The sequence below is a fragment of the Hydra vulgaris genome, chromosome 05 (assembly GCF_038396675.1).
Source record: "Hydra vulgaris chromosome 05, alternate assembly HydraT2T_AEP".
In the NCBI taxonomy this organism is placed as follows: domain Eukaryota; kingdom Metazoa; phylum Cnidaria; class Hydrozoa; order Anthoathecata; family Hydridae; genus Hydra; species Hydra vulgaris.
The window spans coordinates 6,497,083-6,522,608 of NC_088924.1; the positions used below are offsets into that span (position 1 = coordinate 6,497,083).

A 25,526-nucleotide genomic window follows, 5' to 3' on the forward strand; every position below is an offset into this window, starting at 1 on the left:
ATTCGATTCTTTAATTTCTGTAAACACAGATGATTATAACATTATAATTGATTATGGTTTGTTAAAATCTTTAGTAAAAGAAATAGCTAGTTGCTCAGATTGTGGAAGTTATGTTAATCTTGCAAATAATGAAATCTTGAAAAAATGAAGAAGCGACAAGGATTTTGTTTAGAACTACAACTATCATGTACTTCATACTCTTGTCGATTGCAAAATATTTTTAAAACGTAAAAGATTATTACTAATATTCAAAATAAAACAAAAATTACAAAATATTATGGCAGAAAGTTTCTACTAATGTCCAAATGGTGTTGGCATTTAGAGACACCGGTAGAGGTCATAGAGCCATAAAATCTTTTAGTTCAATATTAAATATACCCCCACCTATTTTTTTTAAAGCTTACACAAATATTATTAATGTTTTGCATGGTACATTTACTAGTGTTTGTAAAGCATCTATGACCATAGCAGCCAAAAAAACAGCAAGACTAAGAGTGCAGAAAAATAGTCGGGGGTATATTTAATATTGAACTAAAACTGAACTGTACAGTTTCCGTTGATGGTTCGTGGCAGAAGAGAAGACACAGCTCGCTAAATGGAATTGTCTCTATCGTTTCAATGATCGATGGAAAGTGTTTAGACTATGATGTCTTATCTAAAAGTTGTCATGGTTGTGCAATGTGGAAGCATAAAAAAGAATCTCCTCAATATGTGGACTGGAAACTCAATCATGTTTGCCTGTCAAATTAGGTAGTTCTGGATCCATGGGGCTGTTAAAATGTTTTCTTGTTTTTTGAAAATAATCTTATATATACGGAATACATTGGTGATGGAGATACTACTTTGTTTAATCAAGTAAAGTTATCTAAACCTTATGGAGAGATTCTAATTTCTAAGCTAGAATGTGTTTGACACATTCAAAAACGTGTAGGGTACTCGTTGCCAAAATATTCGTCTAACGTATAAAAATAAAAAGTTATCTGATAGAAGAGGTGTCTCAGGAATAGGTAGACTTCTGATAAAGCTATCAATACTCTTTAAAGTTACTTTGTTAGGGCTGTAAGGCAGAATATTGGTGATATTTATTTAATAAAAAAATCTATATGGACAACTTTGTTTCATAAGACAAACATTGATGAAAAAATTCGGCGTCAGTTTTGTCCAATCACCAAGGATACCTGGTGTTTATGGCAGGCTGACAAAATAACAGGTAATAAAATATACAAGAAAAACTTAAGCCTCCCAATTACAATCAAAGATTTGTTAATGCCAGTTTGGCATAATTTATCAGCAGAATCACTATTGTTAAAGTGTTTGCATAGCCTAACTCAAAATTAAAATGAATGCTTAAACAGTATGATCTGGAAAAAATGTCCAAAGGAAATTTTTGTGTCACGAAAACCTCTTGAAATTAGTATTTTTTCAGAAATCATTGAGTTAATGATGTTAAATCTGGTCTAAGCCCAATAATGCAAATGCTTAGACTTCTGGTTTCACTGTTTATGCATAATACATTTAAAAATGTGATATAGTGCGCATAAAAAATGTTTATAGAAAGTCATCAATCAAAGGCGAAAAAGCAAGAAGAAAATTAAGAGCCATTAGAAAAGAATTTCTGGATAAAGAAAAAGAAAATGAAGAGATACCTGCTTATTCAGCAGGCTTATATTAATTAAATCATAATATTTTCTTCAGTTTATCTTTATTTTTGCGTTTTTCTCAGTATTTAATTTTTACCAATTTTGTTAACTTTAAAACGGTGTATTTCAAGATCAGTATGTTCTTTTAGGTTGAAATTTTCACTGTGTATTCTTTAGCTATGATGGCAGGAGTCGCACTAAAACTATTATTTTATACACAAAACTTTTCATCTTATAGCGCTTTTTATAAGCTCTAACTATGCAAAATATTATCAACAAGTAAAAAATGCCAATATCTTCTAAAGTTTTTTATATTATGGCATTTTAGTTCAACTCCTGCATTACAATACAATAAAGAACTGGTGAAATTTGCATGTCTTTAACTATATAAGTTTTTTAAATATTTTGTTAATCTATCATCAAATATCATATTTTCAGTAATAATCGAGCCAAAAAGACTTGATTAACTACTTTTTTTATTTTCTTATTTCTAAATAATTTATTTTGAATGAAAAAAATATAAAAAATTGTTTTGCATTGTCTTGTTTCCATTTTTATTTTTTATGGTTATGTACCACCTTAAGTTAAAAAAAAATACCGCTCTAATTTCAAAATGGTCGAAATCGTAAGAATTAATCTTGTCAACTTTAATATATATATATATATATATAAATATATATATATATATATATATATATATATATATATATATATATATATATATATATATATATATATATATATATATATATATATATATATATATATATATATATATATATATATACGCATGGCCTACTTAAATACACGGTCTTTTATTCTGCTTAAATCAATAAAAAATAAAAGGCCAATTAAAAAAACGTTTCATCAAATGGACAAACTTTCTCAAAATATTTTAATTATCGCGCTATATCTTTTAAGTAATTAAATCTGGCGCTGGATAAAAGTTTTAACGTTGTATTAGAAGCCACCTCTATTAAACTTCAATAAACTTAGTAATGCTATTTGTGGCTACTTATTTCGTTATTTGTTATTATAATGGTTGTTATAATCTGTGTTGTTGGTTTTATAATCTGTGTTGTTGGTTTTAATTCTAACTGTTATGGCAGTGAAGTAGACCCAGTTTTTGGTTTTCCAAAAGATGATGATTTGAAAAAGTTATGGGTTAGAATTAGTAGACATTAATTCCTTGACTATCATTTAGTGATCTGTTAAAAACATTTTGATGAAATTTTAATACACAAAGGAGGTTTGTTGTATAATATGAAGTCTTTTTCTACAATAAACCCAGCTAGCATAGCAACAGCTTCACTTCCAGTTATGGCTATACCAAGGAAAGTACCAATTTACCAATGTCAAGTTTTATTAATAGAAGATCTGTAGAAAGATAATTAAAAACTTATGCTGACTTATTAAAGTGATCAATTAGAAAGAAAATTGAGACAATCTGCCAAATGAGTGGTGGCAGGTTCCTTGTCAGTTTGAAAGACGTTATTTATAGTAAAAATATAATCAAAATAAAACGTTGAATAAAGAGAAGAATTCAAATAAAAATGATATTAATCATGTTGAAGGTACACAACATGCTAGATCCTTGATAGATCAGATCAAAGAAAAAGATTTAAGTTGTGTGATTTAATCAGATAAATTTTGGGAAGTTGCCAGTTATATTGCTGGTTTTATTACCAAAAAACTGATTAAGATGTTTAAAGTATGTTGCAAAATGCTTTGTACTCAAAGTTGTCAACAGGAGACAGTAATTTTATTGTTGCAGATAACATTGTTCCCTTTATAAAAAAAAAGAGAAAAAATAAAAATATTTTGTTTTACATTTTAAGTCAGATTGTGTGTATATTTTTTTTAAACTTTTAAAACTTATTTTTGAGAATTAGCGTATTCTTATTTCTTGCACATTCCTTGAATATCCGAAAATTTCTACTGACAAATCTAACCCATGTCTTTCTAAAATAATTTTAGTAATATATAAATATAAAGGTTAAAAGTTTTGTATTGTCTTCTATTAGCACAGCATTTCTATTTTTACTGCTAAAAAGGAGCCTCGATTAAGTATACCAAGTTTAGTGATATTTAGTAGATAATTAGATTAAGCCAACACAAGAATTTTATCTAATGTCAGATTGGAAAAGTTTGTCTATCCGACAAAATATTCGTTTTTGTAACTGGCCTTCTATTTTTTTCCGACTAAAGCAGAAAAGATGGCTATGTATTTAAGTAGGCAATGTAAATATATATATATATATTTATAAATTAAATAATAGTCAATATATAAACCAAATACAAACTAATTTAAGCGTGGATTTGTAATATATATATATATACATATATATATATATATATATATATATATATATATATATATATATATATATATATATATATATATATATATATATATATATATATATATATATATATATATTTATATATATATATGTGTGTGTGTGTCTGTGTGTGTGTGAGTGTGTGTGTGTGTGTGTGTGTGTGTGTGTGTGTGTGTGTGTGTATGTGTGTGTGTGTGTGTGTATAACAAATAAGAACTAAATTTAGTAATAACAACCACCTGAATTATCTTCTAAATCGTCATCTTCAAAGTTATCTAAAAATCTTCATATTCTGTTTTGATTTCTTCCTTTAAATCGAAGCCTATATAAGAAATATTTTACACATATAATTTCCGATATAGATAATTTAAAAAAATATTTTAGATCAGTGAAACAAATGCAACCTCTAAACGTGACCTCACCGTTTCTGTAAACAATCAACTTAAGTGGCTAGACAATGTTAAAATGCAATTGCCAAGGTAAACACTGCACCAGGTATGCTGAAAAGAACTTATCACTATTGGTATATCAACATCATTTCTATACTATACACATCATATGTAATACCACAACTTTTTGCACTACCGCATGGAACTCATTTTATTGCGGAGACCAACACTTTTGAAGCATAAAAAAAAAACCCACTAAACTCTTACCTTAATTTAAACCTTTAAAGTACTTTTGAAGACTAGCTGTAATCAATATTTAATCAATAGAGTATAGACGGCGTAGAAGCGGTCTTATCCAGTACCTTAGGACGTAACACAGTCCCAACAATGTCAAGCTTTGTAGACCAAAGCGACTAGCTTATCCAAACTCTGGCTAGTCTCTGCACTGAGTGTGCAGAGACTAGCCAGAAGGCTGCGTGGCAATGTCATCAACTTCAAGCAGTAACTAACTGTATTGTACCTATGTGGAATTTTTTTCCACTTGGGATCAAAAAAGGAACAACTGGCTTTATCTTAGCAGGGTTTTATTAGTTGCTCTGTTTGCAAGTAACTAAGCATTTGCTATAAATTACTTTATTATATTTAAAAAATTATTTATTAGAATTTGTACAAATATATAGTTCAAAAAATATTGTACAAAACTCTTTCTAAAAACAGAAAGTATTTGAGTTATGCAAAATTAGATAATGTGTATCAAAGACTAACATGTTGCAAAGGTTAAAACAAACAATGCCATATGAATTCCGAAATATGACATGTTAGCGGACTTCAAAAGATATTTTGCTTCCTTATTGATAACCGGCAAGATAAAGATATTATGCGATAGTTTAAGATGTTAGTTTCTAACTTGTTTTATAAGTAAAAATAAATCTGTTTATTCTACAGACTATTTTACCTTAACTTGCAAAAATTATTGTTTTGCCATCAAAATTCTTTATGAAAACATTCCTGTCACAAACTTAAAATATTTATATTGATTTTTGTGTGGGTGTAAAGACTTTTTATGATATGAAATTGCGTCAAATTTGGTTCATTTTGCCTTTGAAAAAATAAATATTATTTGGTGTGTAATTTCCGAACCCACGCAATAATGTTTTTCAACTTACACAAAGTATTTTGTGTGGGCTGTTTGAATCTGCATAATTTTTTTGTTTTTAAAAGGCTATATAATATGATATATAAGCTCCGGCATTGTTAATCAAACACACATAAAGCCTTATAAATGAAACATACATAAAGCCATATAAATATTTTATTTTTGCAGAGACAGTCATCTCTAAACTCCCAAAAAAAATTATTTGTTGTTCTACATTATGAATTTTATATTCGCTGAACGATCACCAAAATAACACGTGTCCTGTATTTCAGACCTAACGTTAGCAATAAACTTGTTGAACCATTTTTAACTTTTGAATGATAAAGTTTGTACTATTAATATTAATGCAAGGCATTTTTCCTTCTTAATTACCTTTTTTTGAAATTTAAATTTAGATTAGCACTCTTTTTTTCAGAACACAACATACATACTTACATAACTATTATACTTGACATTTTCAAAACGCTGTACATTTGTGTATCTGTGTGTTCATTTATGTATCTGTGTGTAATATTTGTGTATCTGTATATATATTTGTGTATCTGTGCGCACTATCTGTATATCTAGGTGTACATTTGCGTGTCTGTGCGTAATATTTGTGTAACCTGTAACCTTGAGGTTTTGAGAAATCAAAGTCGTTTCCTACATAATGAGATTTAAGATTAAAGATTTTTTAGCAAATAATTATTAGTTTAGTTTAAGATGTGCTTTATTAATAACACAACGATAGCTACTTAAAAAAAGTTTGATAAAATCAAAATTTTTATTTGTTAATTTTGTTTTATTTCAAATTTCTGAACTTTGAAATCTTACTTATTACCTACTAAACGCAGACGTCCTGAGTTAGTCAATATTTAGTCGAAACTGACCAAATAAATGGATAAAATCATCGCTAAATGATCATTTATTGACCAAAAACCCACTAAAGATTCGGATTTATTATTCAAGGTTTTTATATCATATTTACCGACACAAACATATAAATAAAAACCTTTATAGAATTTGATGTTACATAATTTCAATGAACTTTGCAAATATTTTTATTATAGATATAGAAATAATGATGGATGTAAACATAAAACCTAGCTAAGTTACATCAGCTAAAATTTAGTAAAGAGCTTAAATATTAAATCAGTGTCGGATAAACTTTACTTTCTCAAAAAATTAACTTTTGGGTAGATCTTCACAGCATGCTATGCGCTTACTTTTATTCAAAACTTCAAATTTGTTTTTTTTGTTTTCAATTGATACTGAAAGATTTTGCAACTTTCCACCAATATATTAAAATTTTCAAAAAAGTTAACCTATATAAAGTTTCAAAATAATTTACCATTGCAATAGTTCTATTAACAAATATTGTTCTCTAACATTGGATCTATGGCAACGGTGGATCTATAGCAACGGTATCTATAGCAATATATATTAGATAGCCGCCTAGTATCCATTATTATTAATAACAGTTATTAACTTAATTGTCGCACTATGTGGCTTTTTTACTAACTCTAAATGAATTTAGCTACATAGTAGCTCTGATGGGTTATTGATTTTCAAAAAAATGTATTTATATTATTAAAAGAAACTTTTCGTGAGAAAAAAGTAATATTTTGTTCGTGTAAGCATCTTTTGAAATATTGATATAACAGTCTTTACCCTAAAAATCCATCAAGAATTTCAATATATATAAAGTTATTCTTTCAGTTTATTCACTTTCTATATCAAAAATAATCTGTTGTCAATCAGATCACCACCTAATAGTTTATCGTGATACAACGAATTGTATTCTGTATATTACTAGGTAAAAGTGAAAAAAGGGATGAAACGTTTTTTTTATCTTTATATATAGAGTGAATCATGTTTGAAAATGCTTCTTATGGGCTTCTATAGCTAGCGCTAAGGGCGCCAGTATGAGCAGCATATTGAGGTGGGGGGGGGGGTTACACCTTGTAAAGGCAAAATTTTAAAACGAAAATAGATTATTATATGAAATTTAAACTTTATTAATGAATTTAAATTTAGTTAAGAATATAAAAAAAATTTTGCTTTTAAGTTTGAGCAACTTTTGCCAAAATTTTATTGATATTTTGTTTCGTGGCTTCAGTCATTGCCAATTTATGCAAGGCGTCCTTATTTGCCATAAGTATAAAAATATAAATGTTTGAAGTTCGCTCCATGTCTGAAAGTTATCTGAAACATTAAAAAATGTTGCACACACCCTAGCCAGGCTCAGGTGTGAAACTCTGTCAACCACGATTTTTTCATATGGAATGTCCTATTTTATTGTCGAACCCTGTTGCACGTCATTTTAACATCATCTATTTTAGGTTATTTAGTCTTTACTTTAAAATTTTAAACAACTATGGAAATCAAATTTATTTGAAGTTGTGAAATCTAGATCAAAAAAGTTTGTGTATTTTAATGTGATAAATTATTAAATTAAAATACACAGACTTTTTTGATCTAGATATTCCAACTTCAAACAAGTATGATTTCCATAGTAGTTTAAAATTTAAATGTCAATAACAATAACTCAAATGGAATAATAACAATATAAAAAATTAAATATAATTGTTTAATCAACTTTATTACTAATGAAGTTAATAGAACAACTACATTTTTATGTTTTTTTTTAATATTGTTATTATTCCTTTTGACTTCAATTGCTTAGTAGGCTTTTTGAAATACTTTTGGTTTCAATTTTTTTTTCAATTTTTAAAAAACAAGCATGCGCTTTTTTTTCTAAAATTGTATTTGTTTATTTTTTAAGTTAACATTAACTAATATTTACAAAGTTAATGAGATTGTGCACAATAAAAGCAGTTGGTGGAATTTGTTTAAAATGCATATCCTAATTATTGACGGAGAGAGCCAGAGAAAGACCCTTCCTATATGAAAACAATTGCAATTATACCGGTGTCAGCCATGTTGTGTTTACTGTGGTATTTAATAAGGAATACTAGTTTTTAACTACTCAATTAGTAATGAAGTGTGTTTCGCTTAAATTACGTTTTTTTATGTATTTTTCGGCGGCTTATTCAAGAGTGTGGCTCCTTGATTTTAAACTATACTTAAACCCATAATAAACAGAAATTGATTTTTTCAGTTTTGTGGCGCCACAAATTTTCGTAATTTGTGGCGCTACAAAACTGATTGAATCAATTTCATTCATTATTTTGTATTGATGTATAAGGTCAATTCTAATGCAGCGAGTTTTAAGTGTAGTCAAGTTAGGCCGCGTTAAACGTTCCTTGTTTTATATATTTACTTAATCCATTTTGTGGTTCAATACTGAATTTTTGCGATTGTATTTATATCTCCTATGCAATAAGGAGACCACTCTGGGACGGTAAATTCTAATTGTAGTCTAGTATAATAAGTATAAAGGAAACGCCAAAGAGTTAAACCACGACTCCTGAATTCTTCTATAATTTTCCCTAGAACTCTATTTTTTTTTTTTTTTTAAATTTTTTTTTAATTTGCTGTTTATATAAATTACAATACCCTTTTACGAAAAATAAAATATAATTACAAATGTATAAATATTAAACAAACAGGTGCTCAAAAAAGATATGGATGGCAAGATAACAACCTAATCTTTTCATAGAGCCCCTACAGATCCTAACAAATTGTAAACCATGTATTACAATTATTGTTAATAACAAAAATAGTAATACATGGTTAATAAATCAAGTAGAAATTTTAGGAGAAAAAAAAAAGAAATAGTAAAAAAGAATATATAATATTTAAGAATAAAAATAGGGAAAAAAGAAGATGTATCAATTAAAAGTACAAACACCCTCAATTAGACAAAAAAGAAGATATAATATCGAAAAAGTAGAAAAACTTTATTCAATATATATATATATATATATATATATATATATATATATTTATATATATACATATATATATATATATATATATAAATAAATGTATGTATATATATATATATATATATATATATATATATATATATATATATATATATATATATATATATATATATATATATATATTGATACAAATAGTTAAGAAGAAGATATAATATTAATAGATACTAATAGTCACAAAAGGTCATAAAAAGAAAATATTTAAATACAAATTTCTAATTAAATATATGATATCATATTCAACATATAATATATAAAGGTTACATTTAATATTTAAAAATACAAACAGTTAAATAATCAGATATAATGCTTAAAAAACAATTTTTTGTAAACAAAAATAAAAATTAATCCGATAGAATTAAAACGTAGGTTTTTGTTTGACAATGAAATGAATTTAAAGAATTTGCCATATTTAAATTGCCTTTCAGAAAAGAGTTCCATAGCTTGGGACCTCTATAAGTTATACTATATTCTGTGTTTTTTTTTTTTTTTAGGTAACTTATATGTGTTACTTTGATTTATTCTTAAGAAATACTTCTTATTTAGATTTTTATTAAATTTACTTATAAAGATTTCAGGAGTTAGATTATCGGTATATTTATTCATAGAGAATAGGTGTTGGTAAATATTTATCTGATATATGTTCATCATTTTCGTATCCATCATTAAAGGTTGAGTGTGGACCCCTTTTTTTTGTTGTATATAATTCTACAAGCATGTTTTTGTAAGGAAAGAATTTTTTTAAGTTTTTTTGGTTGACAACTTGCCCACGTAGTATTTGCATAAGTAATGTAACAATGGATTAAGCTGAAGTATTTTAACTTTAGACTATGTGAACTTATGTATGGGCGAGTTCGATGCATAATACTAATGGTTCTGCTAATTTTTGATTGTATATATTTTAAAAGTGGGAGCCATGATAAATAATAATCCACAATAACTCCTAAAAACTTTATAATACCTTGTTTTTTAATTTGTTTAAATTTTATAATAAGTTTTGGCAGTTTTAGAGGAAGGTTTTCTTCTTGTGTTTTTCTATGAAACAAGGTTTATTATGTTTTTTAACGTGAAAAGAAAATTTATTTGACCTGAACCAATCATTTACTTTTTCTAATTTAATGTTCTTGTCAGCATAAAGTTGATTAATATTGCAGTTAGATAAAAATAGATTTGTATCGTTTGCAAACATGATAGCCTTTAGTTTTACTGATGCATTATTAAAATCATTAACATAAATTAAAAATAAGAGCGGTCCTAAGATCGATCCTTGAGGCACTCCACACAGAATATTCAGTACTTTGGTTTTCTTGTTTTGAACATATTGCTTTCTATTAGATAAATAACTTTTTATCCAATGATATAGTTTATTGCATACCTCGTACCATTTTAGTCTTTCTAACAGAATAAATTGATCAACGGTATCGAATGCCTTGGATAAATCTATGAATACTTTCTTAGAGTAAACTTATCATTTTCAAAACCATCAGTTATTTGGTCGACTAATTCAATAATGGCATGTTCTGGTGAATGTTTTTGTTTTGAAATCCGAATTGTTTTGGATTAAAAAGATTATTTTTTGTAAAATAATCAAATATTCTATTATAAACTTCAAGTACGAAGATTTTTGAGAAAACAGAAAGTACCGATATGGGTCTATAGCTTGATAAGTCGGCGCGATCATTATTTTTATAAATTGGGTATACTCTTGCAAGCTTAAATTTATCAGGAAATACTCCTTGATCTAAAGATAGGTTGACTATGTGGAACAAAGGTTTTGTAACGCTTTTTTTTTTGTTAGATATAAGGATATTACTAGGAACGTCATCAAATCCTGGAGATAAAAGAAAAGTAAGCTGCGTCAAATTCAAGAAAAGTTAAAGCACTATCATACATTGTTTCATCTGTTGATTTTTTTAGATATGTCTTTAATGACGTAGAAGTTGGTATAATTTTGTTTGCGAGACTAATCCCAACATTTGTAAAGTATTTATTAAACTCGTTAGATATTTTATAAGGACACAATATATTTGATTTATTAATATTAATTTTTTGAGATAATACTGAACTTTTTATTTGACTTCGGCCCATGATGTCGTTAATTAATGACCATGTATTTTGAACATCAAACTTGGAATTGCTAATTTGTTTACTATAATACATTTTTTTTTGTTTTTTCAAGAAGATGTTCATAAAAACTCTTATAATTTTTGTATATTTTCTCATTCTCTGTACTTTTATTATTTAAGAACTTGTTGTATAGTTTTTGATTTTTTTTAGAACTCTCTAAAAGTGTTTTATTCATTCATGGGTTATTAAGTGCTTTGCTTTAATTTGTATTTCTTCATATGGACAAGCTTCGACGAATCTCGCTAAAAATTTAGCTAAAAAAATACTAAAAGCTTTGTTTGTATTTTGACAATTATAGACATCAATCCAATTTTCTAAATTTAATTTATTCGATAGTTTATTTGTATTATTGATGGTTAAGTTACGTTTTTTTAAGTTTCTAAAATTTGGCTGAGTATCCATAATTTTTTTTTTATTAGTAGTTTAGATCGGGAAATGATCGCTTATATCTGTTTTAAAAATGCCTGACTGAAATGACGTTTCTAAGTAATTGTTAATAAGTATATGATCAGTTGCTGTTTTTGAGGTTTTATTCACTCGAGTAGATTTATTGATTACTGGCAAAACATTGTATATCAACAACACTTCAAAAAACGATTTAATTTTTGGAAAGTTGTGGTAATTCAGTGCGTTTAAATTTATATCACCGGTTATAGGGTAGGGTGGGGCAATATGACCCGTGGGGCAAGAAGTCTTTTTGCTTATGTGAGAGTATCATAGGACGGTAATGTTTTATCTCTCTATAATACTATTCATAAAGTTAAAACAAAATTGAGGAATAAAAAATGTTTTTAGTATTGCTGGTAGGTGAGGTTTAAATCGGTTTATTACTTTTTGGAGTATTTTGTTAGTAAGTTGCTTCTAATTTTGAATGTTTATTGGATTGGCAATACTTATGCGATTAAGGTAAGAAATGTGTTGTTTTATAGAGAATTTATCACACAATAATATATAGTCAAGAAATTTTATAACTTAGCAATAAAATTAATTTTACTTGTATTAAACTTGCACTCACTACAGATGAGGCAAGATGTCCTCAGTTACGTGGGGTATGATGCCCTCAAAGGGCATCTTACCCCACGTACTCTTGCGTCGTGGTTTTACGGAATTTCTACCATTTTTAAAGTGTGTTTAGAACATAAAAACGTTTACTAATTTAGTTATTGACAATGTTTATATGTTGGTTTATATGTTGATAACTATTATACATATTTATAAATAGCTTTTTAAAATAATTTTATATATTTAGTAAATGTTATAATGTATATGCTAAGTAAAATGAAGTTGTATCACATGCTATTGCTGCAATTCAATACATATTTGTAAAACTTTTACAAATATGCATTGCATTCAGCTGAATGAAGTTGTATTAATACAACTTCATATATTATTACATGCGCATAATACAATTTCTACTAAAAGGAGCTGTGTTTAGCATGCAACATCATATTAATAATTGCAACATCGTGTTATTGTTAATAATCTTGAGTAATTTTGTATGTACATGTAACTTTAGTAAGTTCTTATTTAACTCAAAGAGAGTTAATTTATAGATGTTATGTAATGCATAAAATAATAATGTATTGAATAATTATATAATACTGTGTATATGTTGGTATGTTTATATAATTAAAATTTTAAGGTTTTAATATTTCTTTAGATACATATTTAAATATTACAAATAATGGTGAGAAATTATGTGCGAAAAACACAGAGAGGTGCAACAAATGATAGAATAAAGTCAGCATTATATGTAATAAAGATGGGATGCAGTCTAAAGAATGTTGCATCAGAATTTAGTATTAATAAAAAAACATTACAACGTCATCGAGATGGAAAAGTAAAAGTAGCTGGTGGTTTGTCTCTGGGTGGAAAATTTCCTGTTTTTAGCAAATAACTTGAATTAAAGATTGTTACCAAGTTCAGATTATGGAAACAGCATTATTTGGCTTGACAACAATAGATGTGCGTCGCCTAGCATATGATTTTGCTAATCAAATGGGAATCGATAATCCTTTTAATAAAGAGTCAAAAATGGCAGGAGTGGATTGGCTTCGAGGATTCATGTCTCGCAATCCACAACTTTTATTCGAACTCCACAAACCACCAGTATAAGCAGAGCCATTGGCTTCAATAAACCAAAAGAAAATCAGTTTTTTTCAGTATACAAGTCATTAATTGAGGAACATAAGTTTTCAGCCAAACAGCTCTGGAATATGGATAAAACTGGAATCACAAATGTCCATAAGCCAGGAAAAATAATTGCAACGAAAGGCAAGCGACAAGTTTCGAAAATAACTAGTGGAGAAAGAGGTGCTACTGTGACAGTTGTGTGTGCAATGAGTGCAAGTGGCACTTATGTCCCACCCTTATTTATATTTCCCCGTAAGCGAATGACTGATAGGCTGGCTGTTGGTGCACCTTCAGGCTCAATTATTAGAGTTATCTTCAGTGGATGGACTGATTCATCTTTATTCATTTAATGGTTAACACATTTTGTTGCTGTGACTCATGCATCTAAAACTAATGAGCAATTAATTGTACTTGATGGTCATCACATTCACAAAACACTTGAGGCCATTAAAATTTGTCGTGACAATGGGATCCATCTCATAACTCTTCCACCTCATTGTACACACAAGATGCAACCTTTAGATCGCACATTTTTTAAACCATTGAAAGTTGGCTACAATACAGCAGCAAGCAACTGGATGTTATCACATCAGAATTTCATTTTTTGACATGGCAGGTATTTTGGCAACTGCCTACAACTTTACTGCAAACGTTGACAAAGCAATCAATGGTTTTAGATGCTCTGGTTTGTACCCAATAAATAACCTTATTTTTAATGATGAAGCCTTTGAAGCAGCTTTGCTCACTAATGAGGCTGAGCCATTGAAAATCTGTTAGCAATCTAGTGAATTGCCTAATTTGCCTCTTGTTGCACCTATATAGTTGGCAAATGTCATGAGCACAACAACTACTGCTGCAAAATTGAAGGCTATTGATGATGCAGTTTTGCCAATTGTTGATGAGTATCTTGGCCTTAGTTCTCCCTTAAATATTTTGGAAAAAATTTCTCCACGTCCCAAAATTCCTGGTTTAAGACAACGAAAGAGAAAGACAGAGTCAGCTGAAAACCTTACTTCTTTACCTTTCAAGAAGCGACTAGAAGAGCATGAAAACAATGTAAAAAAAAAGCAACAAGCAGTCATATTGCGTAAAGAAAAAGCTGCACTTAATAAGGTGATCAAGAAAAAAATGAAATCAATAAATTTGAAGACAAAAAAGGTGAAAAAGCCTGAAAAGCAGAAAGCAGAAAGACCTAATGGCATAAAGAAACAAATGAAAAAAAGAAGAAAGATATGGTTTCTGCCTCTGAAATTTTCATCACTGATACAACTCTATGCACCATATGCTCTTGTCCATACAATGTGCCACCATTTGATGATTGGACACAATGTAGTAAATGTACATCTTGGTACCACTTTTCATGTGGTCCAGATGATTCAGACTTATGCTACTACTATGAATCATAATCATGTATATGTCATTTGAACATTTATGTTAGTGATATAAATTAAAAAAAGTTATTTATCTTCAAGACAATTGCATAGAATAATTGCAGTGTTTATATTTCAATTATTTTAATAAAATGTAAAGAGTTTTAATAAAGAACTATTAATAGCTTTTATTTTAACTGATAGTTATTTTTAACAACTGTTTAAAATGTTTGGGGCAAGATGCACTCATTGGAGCATCTTGCCCCACGGCTGGGGCAAGATATCTCCTTGCACAATTATTAGTTTTTTTAAATTTAAAGTTTATCACCAGTAATAAAGTTGTTATTTTATCTTACCAATGTCTTCTCTTATAAGTAGACTTTGATATTAAAAAGAAAAATTACAAGAAAATGTAAAAGTATTTGTTATATACGCTAAAGTTTGTTAAGGGGGGCATCTTGCCCCACCCTACCCTACATATTTGTTTTTTTTCTTTATTTATTTTCAAAACACAATTTTCAATAAAATTTTGAACCAATCTGATTTCTCCACATGGTGGACGGTAAACACATCCAATTATAGTATTTTTATTTTTGTAATTAGTTATTTCAATAAAAAGACTTTCATAGTTTTCTTTTACTAAGCATAATTGTTTTTTTGTCTTAAATATATATTTTTCAAGTATGTAAAATCCTAGTCCTCCACCTTTTTTATGATTTCCTCGCGGTTGGCTAATTACTTTGTAACTTGGCAATCTATAATTAGAGTTTGATTCAATCGGACTATCTGCTTCATGCCAAGTCTCTGGCACAGCTATGACGTCGAACGTGTAGTTTATAATATTTAAAAACTCTTTAAATATTTCAAAGTTTTAACTCATGCTTCTTATGTTTAAATGTAATATAGAAAGTGGAATTAATATCTTTTTTTATTTTAAACTTATAAGGATCAAAATATGATGTACTTATTAAATTCATTTCAGTTCCTTTAATAATATTTAAATTATCTTCAGAAAAGTTAAGAAAATCCTCAAAAGGATCAAAATTTAAATTTTTAAAATCTTCATTAGCAAAAAAGTTTCAGCCATTTTTGAAAATTAAAAATAAAGGATAAAACAAGAGCTTATTCAAGAACTCATATAATATTATTACTTATTTTTAAATAGTTGGCAAAATTTCAACTACATCTAATTTTTTTGCTTAAAATCTTGACCTATCAATTTATTATTTAGAACTTTTGCATAATAGCTATTTTGCCTATGAGTTTTTGCTTGTGCAAATAGTTCTTTACGAATTCTCCTAGTTGTTTCACTAAAATCCTCATTTATAAGTATTAGTACTTTTTAGTTTGTTCGCTTCATCCATAATTATCGCTTTATCTTTAAAGTCATGCAACTTTAGCACAATCGTTCGCACTCGTTCAGAACCATTATTACCGATTCGATGAGCATGTTCAATCTTAATATGATTTGCAATTTTAAGTTTTTCAACAAAGAGTTTTTTGACTTTATATTTTGTGTTTATTTTTTGTGTCTTCCCAATCTTTTTCATCTGCACCTTCAATGAGTCTATCAATCCGAAATTTATTTAGTCTGTTTCTATCCTCAATATTTTTTGACTTGAGTTCAGTGTTATCAGAAATAGTTTTTCCTTGCATTTTTTACATTAGTTATTTCTTCGACTACCTTTGCGATTTTATTATCAACACCCTTTTCTTTGACTTCCCATTCATCACCAATAAAGTTCATGCTTTCTTTAATTTCACAAAGTTCCTTTTTTACATCATAAACATCTTTTTGAAGCGTTTCAATTTTTATATTTAAACTGCTTGCAATTTCACAAAAAAAAGCCATAACTGTTTCTTTTTGTACGTGCACTATTTCTCTCATCATTGTTATAGATATATATTCTTCGTGTTTAGCCATTTTTATTTTGATTAAATATTTAGAAAAAGATAAAAATAAGTCGTTGTTTTTGTAAATACATAAAACGTTTAAACGCAAGAAAAGCACGTCTGATCGCTTCCGTGTTTAAAAACGTAATCTTTTTCCAGCTGCAGCTGCGTGTTTAGCTTGTAACTTCACTTTAAAGTTATTGGATACTATAAAACTCAAATCACACTCTCTTGCTGTGGTTTCGAATTGTTTGCGATGACCAATATGTGATTCCATTGTATAAAAATGATATGGAATATTTGTGTTTTTTTTTTGCCTATATGCATATATTTGCATTTTTCAATTTTAAACGGCATAAGTCACTTTTTAGACCACTTAACAGCTGTGTCAAGATCTTTTAAAAAGTGTATCTTTATCAGTCTTTAAAACATCTATGAGCTTGCTGTTGTCTGCATACATTTTAATGTGACTCAATATTAGGTTCGGTATATCATTAACGTAGAGCACAAAAAGGAGCGATCCTAAAATTGAACCCAGAAGTTATCCACTAAGTACATTTCTCCTTGGAGACAGTGTGTTATCTATTTTGACACGTTGTTTTCTATTGGTGAACCAATTTTTTATCCAGTTATATAATTGACCGCGAATGCCATAGGCCTTCAGTTTATAAAAAAGTCCTTCCTGCGGTACTTTGTCAAACGCTTTTAAACCTGATTGATGGCATCTGTAACAATATTCCGCAAATCTCAAATGTGTGCTGTGCACCCTAATGCTGAACGAAGATATGCTGAGCTGGTATAATAAGGTTGTTTTTAAAAGAAACTTCTGGCACTTTACAAGGTACTGAGTTTTTATATGTATTATACTGAGGTTGAATATAGATGTCACTGTCCTTGCAGCTCTACTTTAAATACTGTATAAAAATAATCATTAAGTGTCGTACATATGCTAGATATGTTTTCAGTCACAAATCCATTGCTGTACAATTTCGGTTTGCACTTAAGAACTGATTTCCTTGGCGTTATGTCTAAACAAAGCAGTTTGTGCATCTTCATAGTCTGGTTTTAATTTTTTTCACAATTTTTGTCACGGTTTTCATTGTTTTTTTGTATTCTGTTCTAATAACATAGTGTGTTCCTGGCCCCCCTGATACGTATTTACTGCAGAGGTTACTCTTTTTTTTTTTACAGCTTCCATGCCCTCATCAGTAACCCATGGACTTTTTTTTGGCTGGTATGGTTTTGTAGTGCTTGTTATGCAGAGTAAGGTAGCTTTATTAAATTTGTTAGTTAATAAAATGTATCATTCGGTTTCAGATACACTTTTAAATATTGTCTCCCAGTGATAACTTCAAATATAATTCGAAATAGAGATGCAGTTTGCCATGCTTTACACTAACCGATAAATTTGTTATTTGTTTGTTATTGTTGCCGTAATCGAAGCTAACTTAGTTAGGTGAGCTTGACCTACCGGGGTACACCCTGTGGTATTTGTTAAGGCGTCTAAATTTACCTCCTGGGATGGAATAGGGTCAGAGAGATTGGCTGGAAAAAAATTATTCATACCAAAATTTTACAAATGTTTTAAAAAATGAAGAAAAAATCTTAGATCCTCCTTTTTAATTAGGTAAACATCAAGAAAATATATGCTTTCCCAAAGGTTTCAAAACGATTCCAAATACAAAAAACGATGTCATTTTTGATGAAATATTTTTATGGAAATTTTTTAAATCATGGTCTTATACTATGACCATGTCCGTGTTTACATATAATTAAATCAAATCAAAAGTTAAATTTAATACTACACTGTCGATAGAAAAGGTTTTCTTCATTTATGATGAATGAAATGATGATTCCTTTTACAATAAAATTGCACTTCAAGATATTTATATGTTCCAAAACATGGGTCACCAAATACTCTATTTGACGCTTGAACAATACAAAATGACAAGCCTGAACACCTGCTACGAACTTCTTTTGTAGAAATTTTATGACTGTCACATTTATTATGCAAATAATTAGGCTTAAAAAGTCTTCTGAAAAATGATCTGCGACGAGAGCATATACGAGAGGAGATTCTACCATAGTTTGCATAAACCACTTTAATTTTTCCTTGACCGTGGCAATTGATTATGAGATTATTTCCTTCGCATGCTCGTGCAAATTGATATTGTCGTTTGGAGTATTTAAGGTATGGTTGTTCAATTCGTTGCACTTAAAAAAAAAAAACAGTATAAAATTTAGTATTTTTTAACAAATATGTACATATATATATTTTTTCAAACAAATATGTATGTATGTATATATATATATATATATATATAATATATATATATATATATATATATATATATATATAATATATATATATATATATATATAATATATATATATATATATATATATATATATATATATATATATATATATATATATATATATATATATATATATATATATATATATATATATATATATACATATATATATATATATATATATATATATATATATATATATATATATATATATATATAACTCTACCGAACACATAAACTCACGTAAAGACTGTTTCGATATATTTACTATAATTTATTAAATTAATCTAAGAATAATATTATAAGAAAGTATTTCAAATACAAAGATTTTATTAAATTTTAAATGTTTAAGTTTAAGTAATTCAAAATTTTGAAACAGTTTATTACTTATTATTATTTATTTGTTATTATTATTTATTTATTTTGAAACAGTTACCGATTTATTATTACTTAAGTTTTAGTTTCATTGAATGTATTATAAAAAGTTTTTATTATAAAAAATATAAATAAGTAAATAAAATGTAGTTGCATAAAATCCAGTAACTTTTCTTTAACATATTCAGTTGCAAATTAATAAGAAAATGTTAATTAATGAGGTAACTGTTGGAAATATTTTAGTCTTGGTTAACTAAATTTTAAGATTGTTAAAATATTATTACTATAATAAAAAAAATACGTTAACATTAAAAAAATACCAGGTGGCACCGTCAAAACTAATGGGCTCTTTATTTTCCATTGGTATAATCTCTTCTAGTTTTACAATTATATGGAACTATTATAGTCAGCCGTATGTTATAAGAAATTGATGGGCTCGTTGGGCTAACGCCTTTAAGATAACGTTAACATGATTCTTTACAAATTTGGCATTGCATTGGGCTACAGCTAGTATTAAGTTTTAGATGTAAAGATGTAAACGTAACTTGATAGGTGTGCTGAAAACGTTGAGAAAAATTAAAATATTAGGAAAATTTAGATAGGATTTAAGAACATTATTACAGAAATTTTTAAATGCAGCAGTAGAACGCAGAGTAGAATTAAAAAACTACTTTTGTTTAAAATAACCATCTTTTGATAAAATTATTTGAAGGATAAAATCCATTTTATTGACTTCATTTGACATCCATTTTATTTGACTTTAGACGTTCAAATGCTTGTGCACAAAGTTGTCAGAACATGTTCTTGCCAAGTTTAGTTCAATTCTTAGTCAAATTCTTAGTTAATTCTTTTTAAGGGCCACCACATTTTAATATATCTTCATTGACTTCATATATTCTATCACTGATCAAATGCAAAAATTATTGAATTAAGGTCAAGCGATGAGGATGGTCATATATCTGGTCGGCAAACATGAGGAATTTTATCCTGAAGAAACCTGACAATTTTCTTGGCTTGATGAGCTTGGGAAGAATTCTCTTGAAAGATCCCTTACTTGAGCTTAAACTTTTTCTTAGACCAGGGAAGCAACTGCTCACTGAAAAAACCCAATATAGGCTAAATTAACTTTTACCCTGAAACTTTTACCCTTTTATCTCTGAAACAAAAAATAGAAGAGTTTTGGATCTCCCAGAGCAGATCCTGGACCAACCTGTTACCATTGCAGGGTGCTGTCTCTTTGGAATGGTTCTGTCTTCATAAACCACAGAAATGTTGTTAGCTTGGAGGAAGTGCAACAAAAAACGTGCTCGTTTTAGCATTACTATTCGATAATTACCTAAGTTTGTCAGAAAAATAAAAAACGATTTTTAAAAATGTAAGATTTCCAGCAATATTTAAGCTAGTCAAACCATGTTGAGTAAAGAAATGTTTAGGTGAAGTAAGTAGTTTAATCAATATATGAGGTAAGACGGGGTTACTTCGACATGTGGGTAACATTGACATGTATTTGATAAAATGTGATTAAATGTACATGGTTGAATGTTTTTACCAGTCACCCGTTGATTATTGTTTAAATTAATTTAACAGAAGTTGCATCCAGGTGTAAAATGAACAAAAAGAACTTTTATCCAGATAGTAGTAAGTGTAAAAAACAACACAATACGGAGGGCATAAGTTAAACTAATTTCTAGGTATTGTTACTAAAAAACGTTAGTCAAAAGATAAGTAAAACTATGCATAATATCATTTTAAAGTGTTTTTATGATGTTGTTTCTAAATATTAGGCATTTGAAATTTTTTTGGAGTATTTTTTTTTAAACGCGTATTTCAGTTTTGGGGTAACATTGACAGAAAAAATACCACATGGGCCAAGAGTCAAACAAAAGTTGGCGGAATATTTTACATCTAATAAATTTCTCGGAACTACATGAGATGGAATCAAACAAAGCAAACCCTAATTGAAAAGTGTAATATAAAAAAAAATGTACAAGTAAAAGAAATGTACAAATAAATGAAATGTCAACAGTTCTAAAAACCGTAAAATCGACACAAAATCCACACCTAACAATGTTGCATAATATTGGTAAGAAGAAAGCATCAAAACCTGATAACGTAAAAAATTATCTTATTGTTTTTGAAATTAAACCAAACTCTCAAAAATTTATAACGAAGAAATCCAACAAAAAATTATAGCGCTGCAATATTTCGTCGTAATCAGTTATTGAGTCATTAATGTGAGGGTGCAACTTAATAGTTTGACAATTCTTAGAGGAAAAAATTTTAATCATAAATTAACATAATTTTATATATATTTAATTTCTATCTTTTAAGATAGAAATCAATTAGCTTCAGTTCTATCAGAACTGAAGCTAATTGATTTCTATCTAAAAAGTAATATAACATTGCATTTTCATTGCAATTTTACAACTTTTCAATGCTGGTTATTTTTTAAAAGAAAATATAGGTTGGTACTAATATGTATTAAAAATATTTTCTTTATTTTGTTTGTCAATATTCTAATATAAATGTTGCCCCTTATGACGTAACTTTAATATTTACAGGATAAAAAATTCTACTGCCAACGTTACCCCATATTGGGGTAACTTCGAGTATGTTTTATGCTGTAAATATTGCATACCAAATTTAGTTTGTAAGCAGCTTTCACAGCTAAAAAAAACTAAAAAGATTTGTCAATGATACCTTTTACCTAACTCAACCTAGTTTGATTAGCTAAATTAAAAGTTATAAATAGATCTTGTTAACGTTACTTTGCCTTTAAAATTTACAATAAACAAATAGGAAGCAATGGTAGTAATTATAAACACCTGAATCATGTAATTCACCATCCTCAAGATTATCTGGTATATCTTTTTCATATTCGTCGTTATTTTCTTCGTTTACTTCGTAGCCTACATAATAAATATTTTTATAAAGAAAAACTTTAAACTTAGATTATTCTAATAGAATAAAATAGTTTTAAAAAATTTTACTAAGAACTTTATTTATCAAAGTAATTACTTTTCTTTTGAACGAAAGCTTAAAGAACTCATTTTTACAACTGAAGATTTAACAATATAATTGTGATATTTTTTAGTGATCTTCCTTTTAACCCTATATTTTAACATGAATTTATAAAAAATGATTTGTATCATTAACAACTGTAATCTACATTTATAATAGACATAACGCATCCTGTATTTATAAAGGCGTATTCTAAGTTTCTTACTTTGTTAACTTATTTTTTATTTTGTAAATATCTTATAAATTTTAATACGGCCCTGTATATACATATAAAATTTTATATGTATATACAGGGTTGCCGAGAGCCGCCTGGGACAGCAACCCTGATTGGCGCTCTTATGTATCAAAATTTTTTTATATTATATATGAAGGAACTTTTTTTTTTTTTTTTTAGGTGCCTTCTTTTTATTTCGCAACCTTTGGATATCTCGCGCCTGGAATAAACTGTATTATTCGACCACCCACCCACCCACTCCCTTCCCTACTCTCGGCAAAACTGTATATATATATGAAGAGTACACGAGAAAAAACGGCATAGCTACATTTAAAAAGTTTTGAGAAAGTATATATTAATTATTTATAAAAGTCTTTGTATAAAAAAAGGAAAAAATTTTTTATAATAAAAGTTATAAATATTTTATTAAAAATGTAAACTTCAGATAAATTAATCAAGAAATAATTTTCTCTAATTTATTTTCCGTGTACTCTTCATATATATATATATATATATATATATATATATATATATATATATATATATATATATATATATATATATATATATATATATATATATATATATATATATATATATATATATATAACAACAACAACAAAAAGCAATATATTTACTCTTCATATATATATATATATATATATATATATATATATATATATATATATATATATATATATATATATATATATATATATATATATATATATAACAACAACAACAAAAAGCAATATATTTACCAGAAATATAGATGTTTTACATAAGAATGTTATACCTTATAAAAAATATTTGTACAGTCTACATTCTGGATGGTTCACTCTCATATAGCTAGGCTAAATCGAGGAGAGCGACCATCAGGGTTAGGGTTAGGGTTAGGGTTAGGGTTATATACTATATATGTACTAGTTTAAATTATATATATATATATGTATATATATATATATATATATATATATATATATATATATATATATATATATATATATATATATATATATATTTATATATATATACACATACAAATATATATATATTGTATAAATATATGTATAATGATATATATATATATATATTTATATATATATATATATAATGATATATATATATATATATATATATATATATATATATATATATATATTCTTTAAGCTGCACTAAAGTTGTTTTACAATAACTGCATTAAAATTATGTTACAAAATAATAACTGGGGTTGATAAGATATTGTAGTATAAAGAGCTTCGTAAAACTTCTTTCCGAATTCTGAGAAGTCTTACACTGAAACTTGAAAGGAAGTTTGCAAAAACAACTCCGAGACTTAAGTTTATAACAAAGAGAGTGATTCCTCATTGGAAAGCATTACCAGAAATAGTGATACCTGCTTAGATAGTGAAATCGTTTAAAGCTTGAATGGGGAAACATTTTTTTATTGCTGTTTATGTATTAGATTTAAACTTTATGTTCCGCAACGATAGTCGTTACAGTAGTTTGTATTACTATTACTTTTGCAATTATATATATATATATATTTATATATATACATATATATATATATATATATATATATATATATATATATATATATATATATATTTATTTATATATACACATACAAATATATATATATATTGTATAAATATATGTATAATGATATATATATATTTATATATATATGTAATGATATATATATATATATATATATATATATATATATATATATATATATATATATATATCATTATATATATATATATATAAATATATATATATCATTATACATATATTTATACAATATATATATATATATTTGTATGTGTATATATATATAAATATATATATATATATATATATATATATATATACATATATATATATATATATATATATAATTTAAACTAGTATATATAGTTATTATTTAAAGATACTATTTATCAATGATACATGTGTATAAATACTATGTTTCAATGATACTATACAGACACTATGTATCGATGTATCAAATACTTACTAATTGCAAATATAATGTTCTTATCGATTTAAAGTAAATGCTTTACATTAGTTTTAAAAGCAGAAAAAAATCTTATATATTAAATTAATAAACGTGTATCAAATACTTACTTAAGGCAAATGTCAAAGCAAATAACGCAAACAGAATTCCAAGATGTGACATGTTAGCGGATTTCCAAAGCAGCTGTGTTGCTTTGCTGATAATGAATAAGTTAAAAACTATACGATAGTTTAAGGTATTGTTTGTTTTTAACTAGTTTTCAAATTTAAAAATAACTTTGTTTGTTTTACAGATTGTTTTACTTTCAATTTTAAAATGTTTTATTTCACCATTAAAACTCTTCATGAAAACATTCTTGTATCAAACATTAAATATTTTTCTAGATTTTTGCGTGGGTGTTTTGTGTGGGTTTTTCAAACTTTAAGTATTTTTTGATTAAAAAATATTTTTTTAAGGGGTTGGTTTACAATCGACACAATAATATTTTTCAAACCCATACAAAACAATTTTATTAGGAATTTTTTACATTCCATGCAGAAACCAAAATAATTACTGGTATTTTGTTTTTGATAAGATAGAAACAACTCTCAACCACCCTTTCACCCCAACCCTGTAGACTCCCAACAAAAATATGA

General features: G+C 27.2%; 2 protein-coding genes across 2 annotated transcripts in view; both read right to left on the reverse strand.

The window, feature by feature from the left end:
* Positions 1 to 4,305, reverse strand: part of LOC136079950 (uncharacterized) — a 25,394-nt gene extending 21,089 nt beyond the window's left edge. The window contains exon 1 of the mRNA XM_065796613.1: positions 4,222 to 4,305. The gene's annotated coding sequence lies outside the window, so the exon portion shown is untranslated. The remainder of the gene's footprint in view (positions 1 to 4,221) is intronic.
* Positions 4,306 to 18,630: 14,325 nt separating this feature from the next.
* Positions 18,631 to 25,242, reverse strand: LOC136080499 (L-rhamnose-binding lectin CSL3-like). Its single transcript, XM_065797229.1, has 3 exons — positions 25,002 to 25,242; positions 22,456 to 22,539; positions 18,631 to 19,151 (listed from the first exon to the last, which is right to left on the reverse strand). Exons 1-3 carry the CDS (start codon positions 25,051 to 25,053, stop codon positions 18,766 to 18,768), a joined length of 522 nt encoding a protein of 173 aa, XP_065653301.1. The 5' UTR covers positions 25,054 to 25,242; the 3' UTR covers positions 18,631 to 18,765.
* Positions 25,243 to 25,526: the final 284 nt, after the last annotated feature.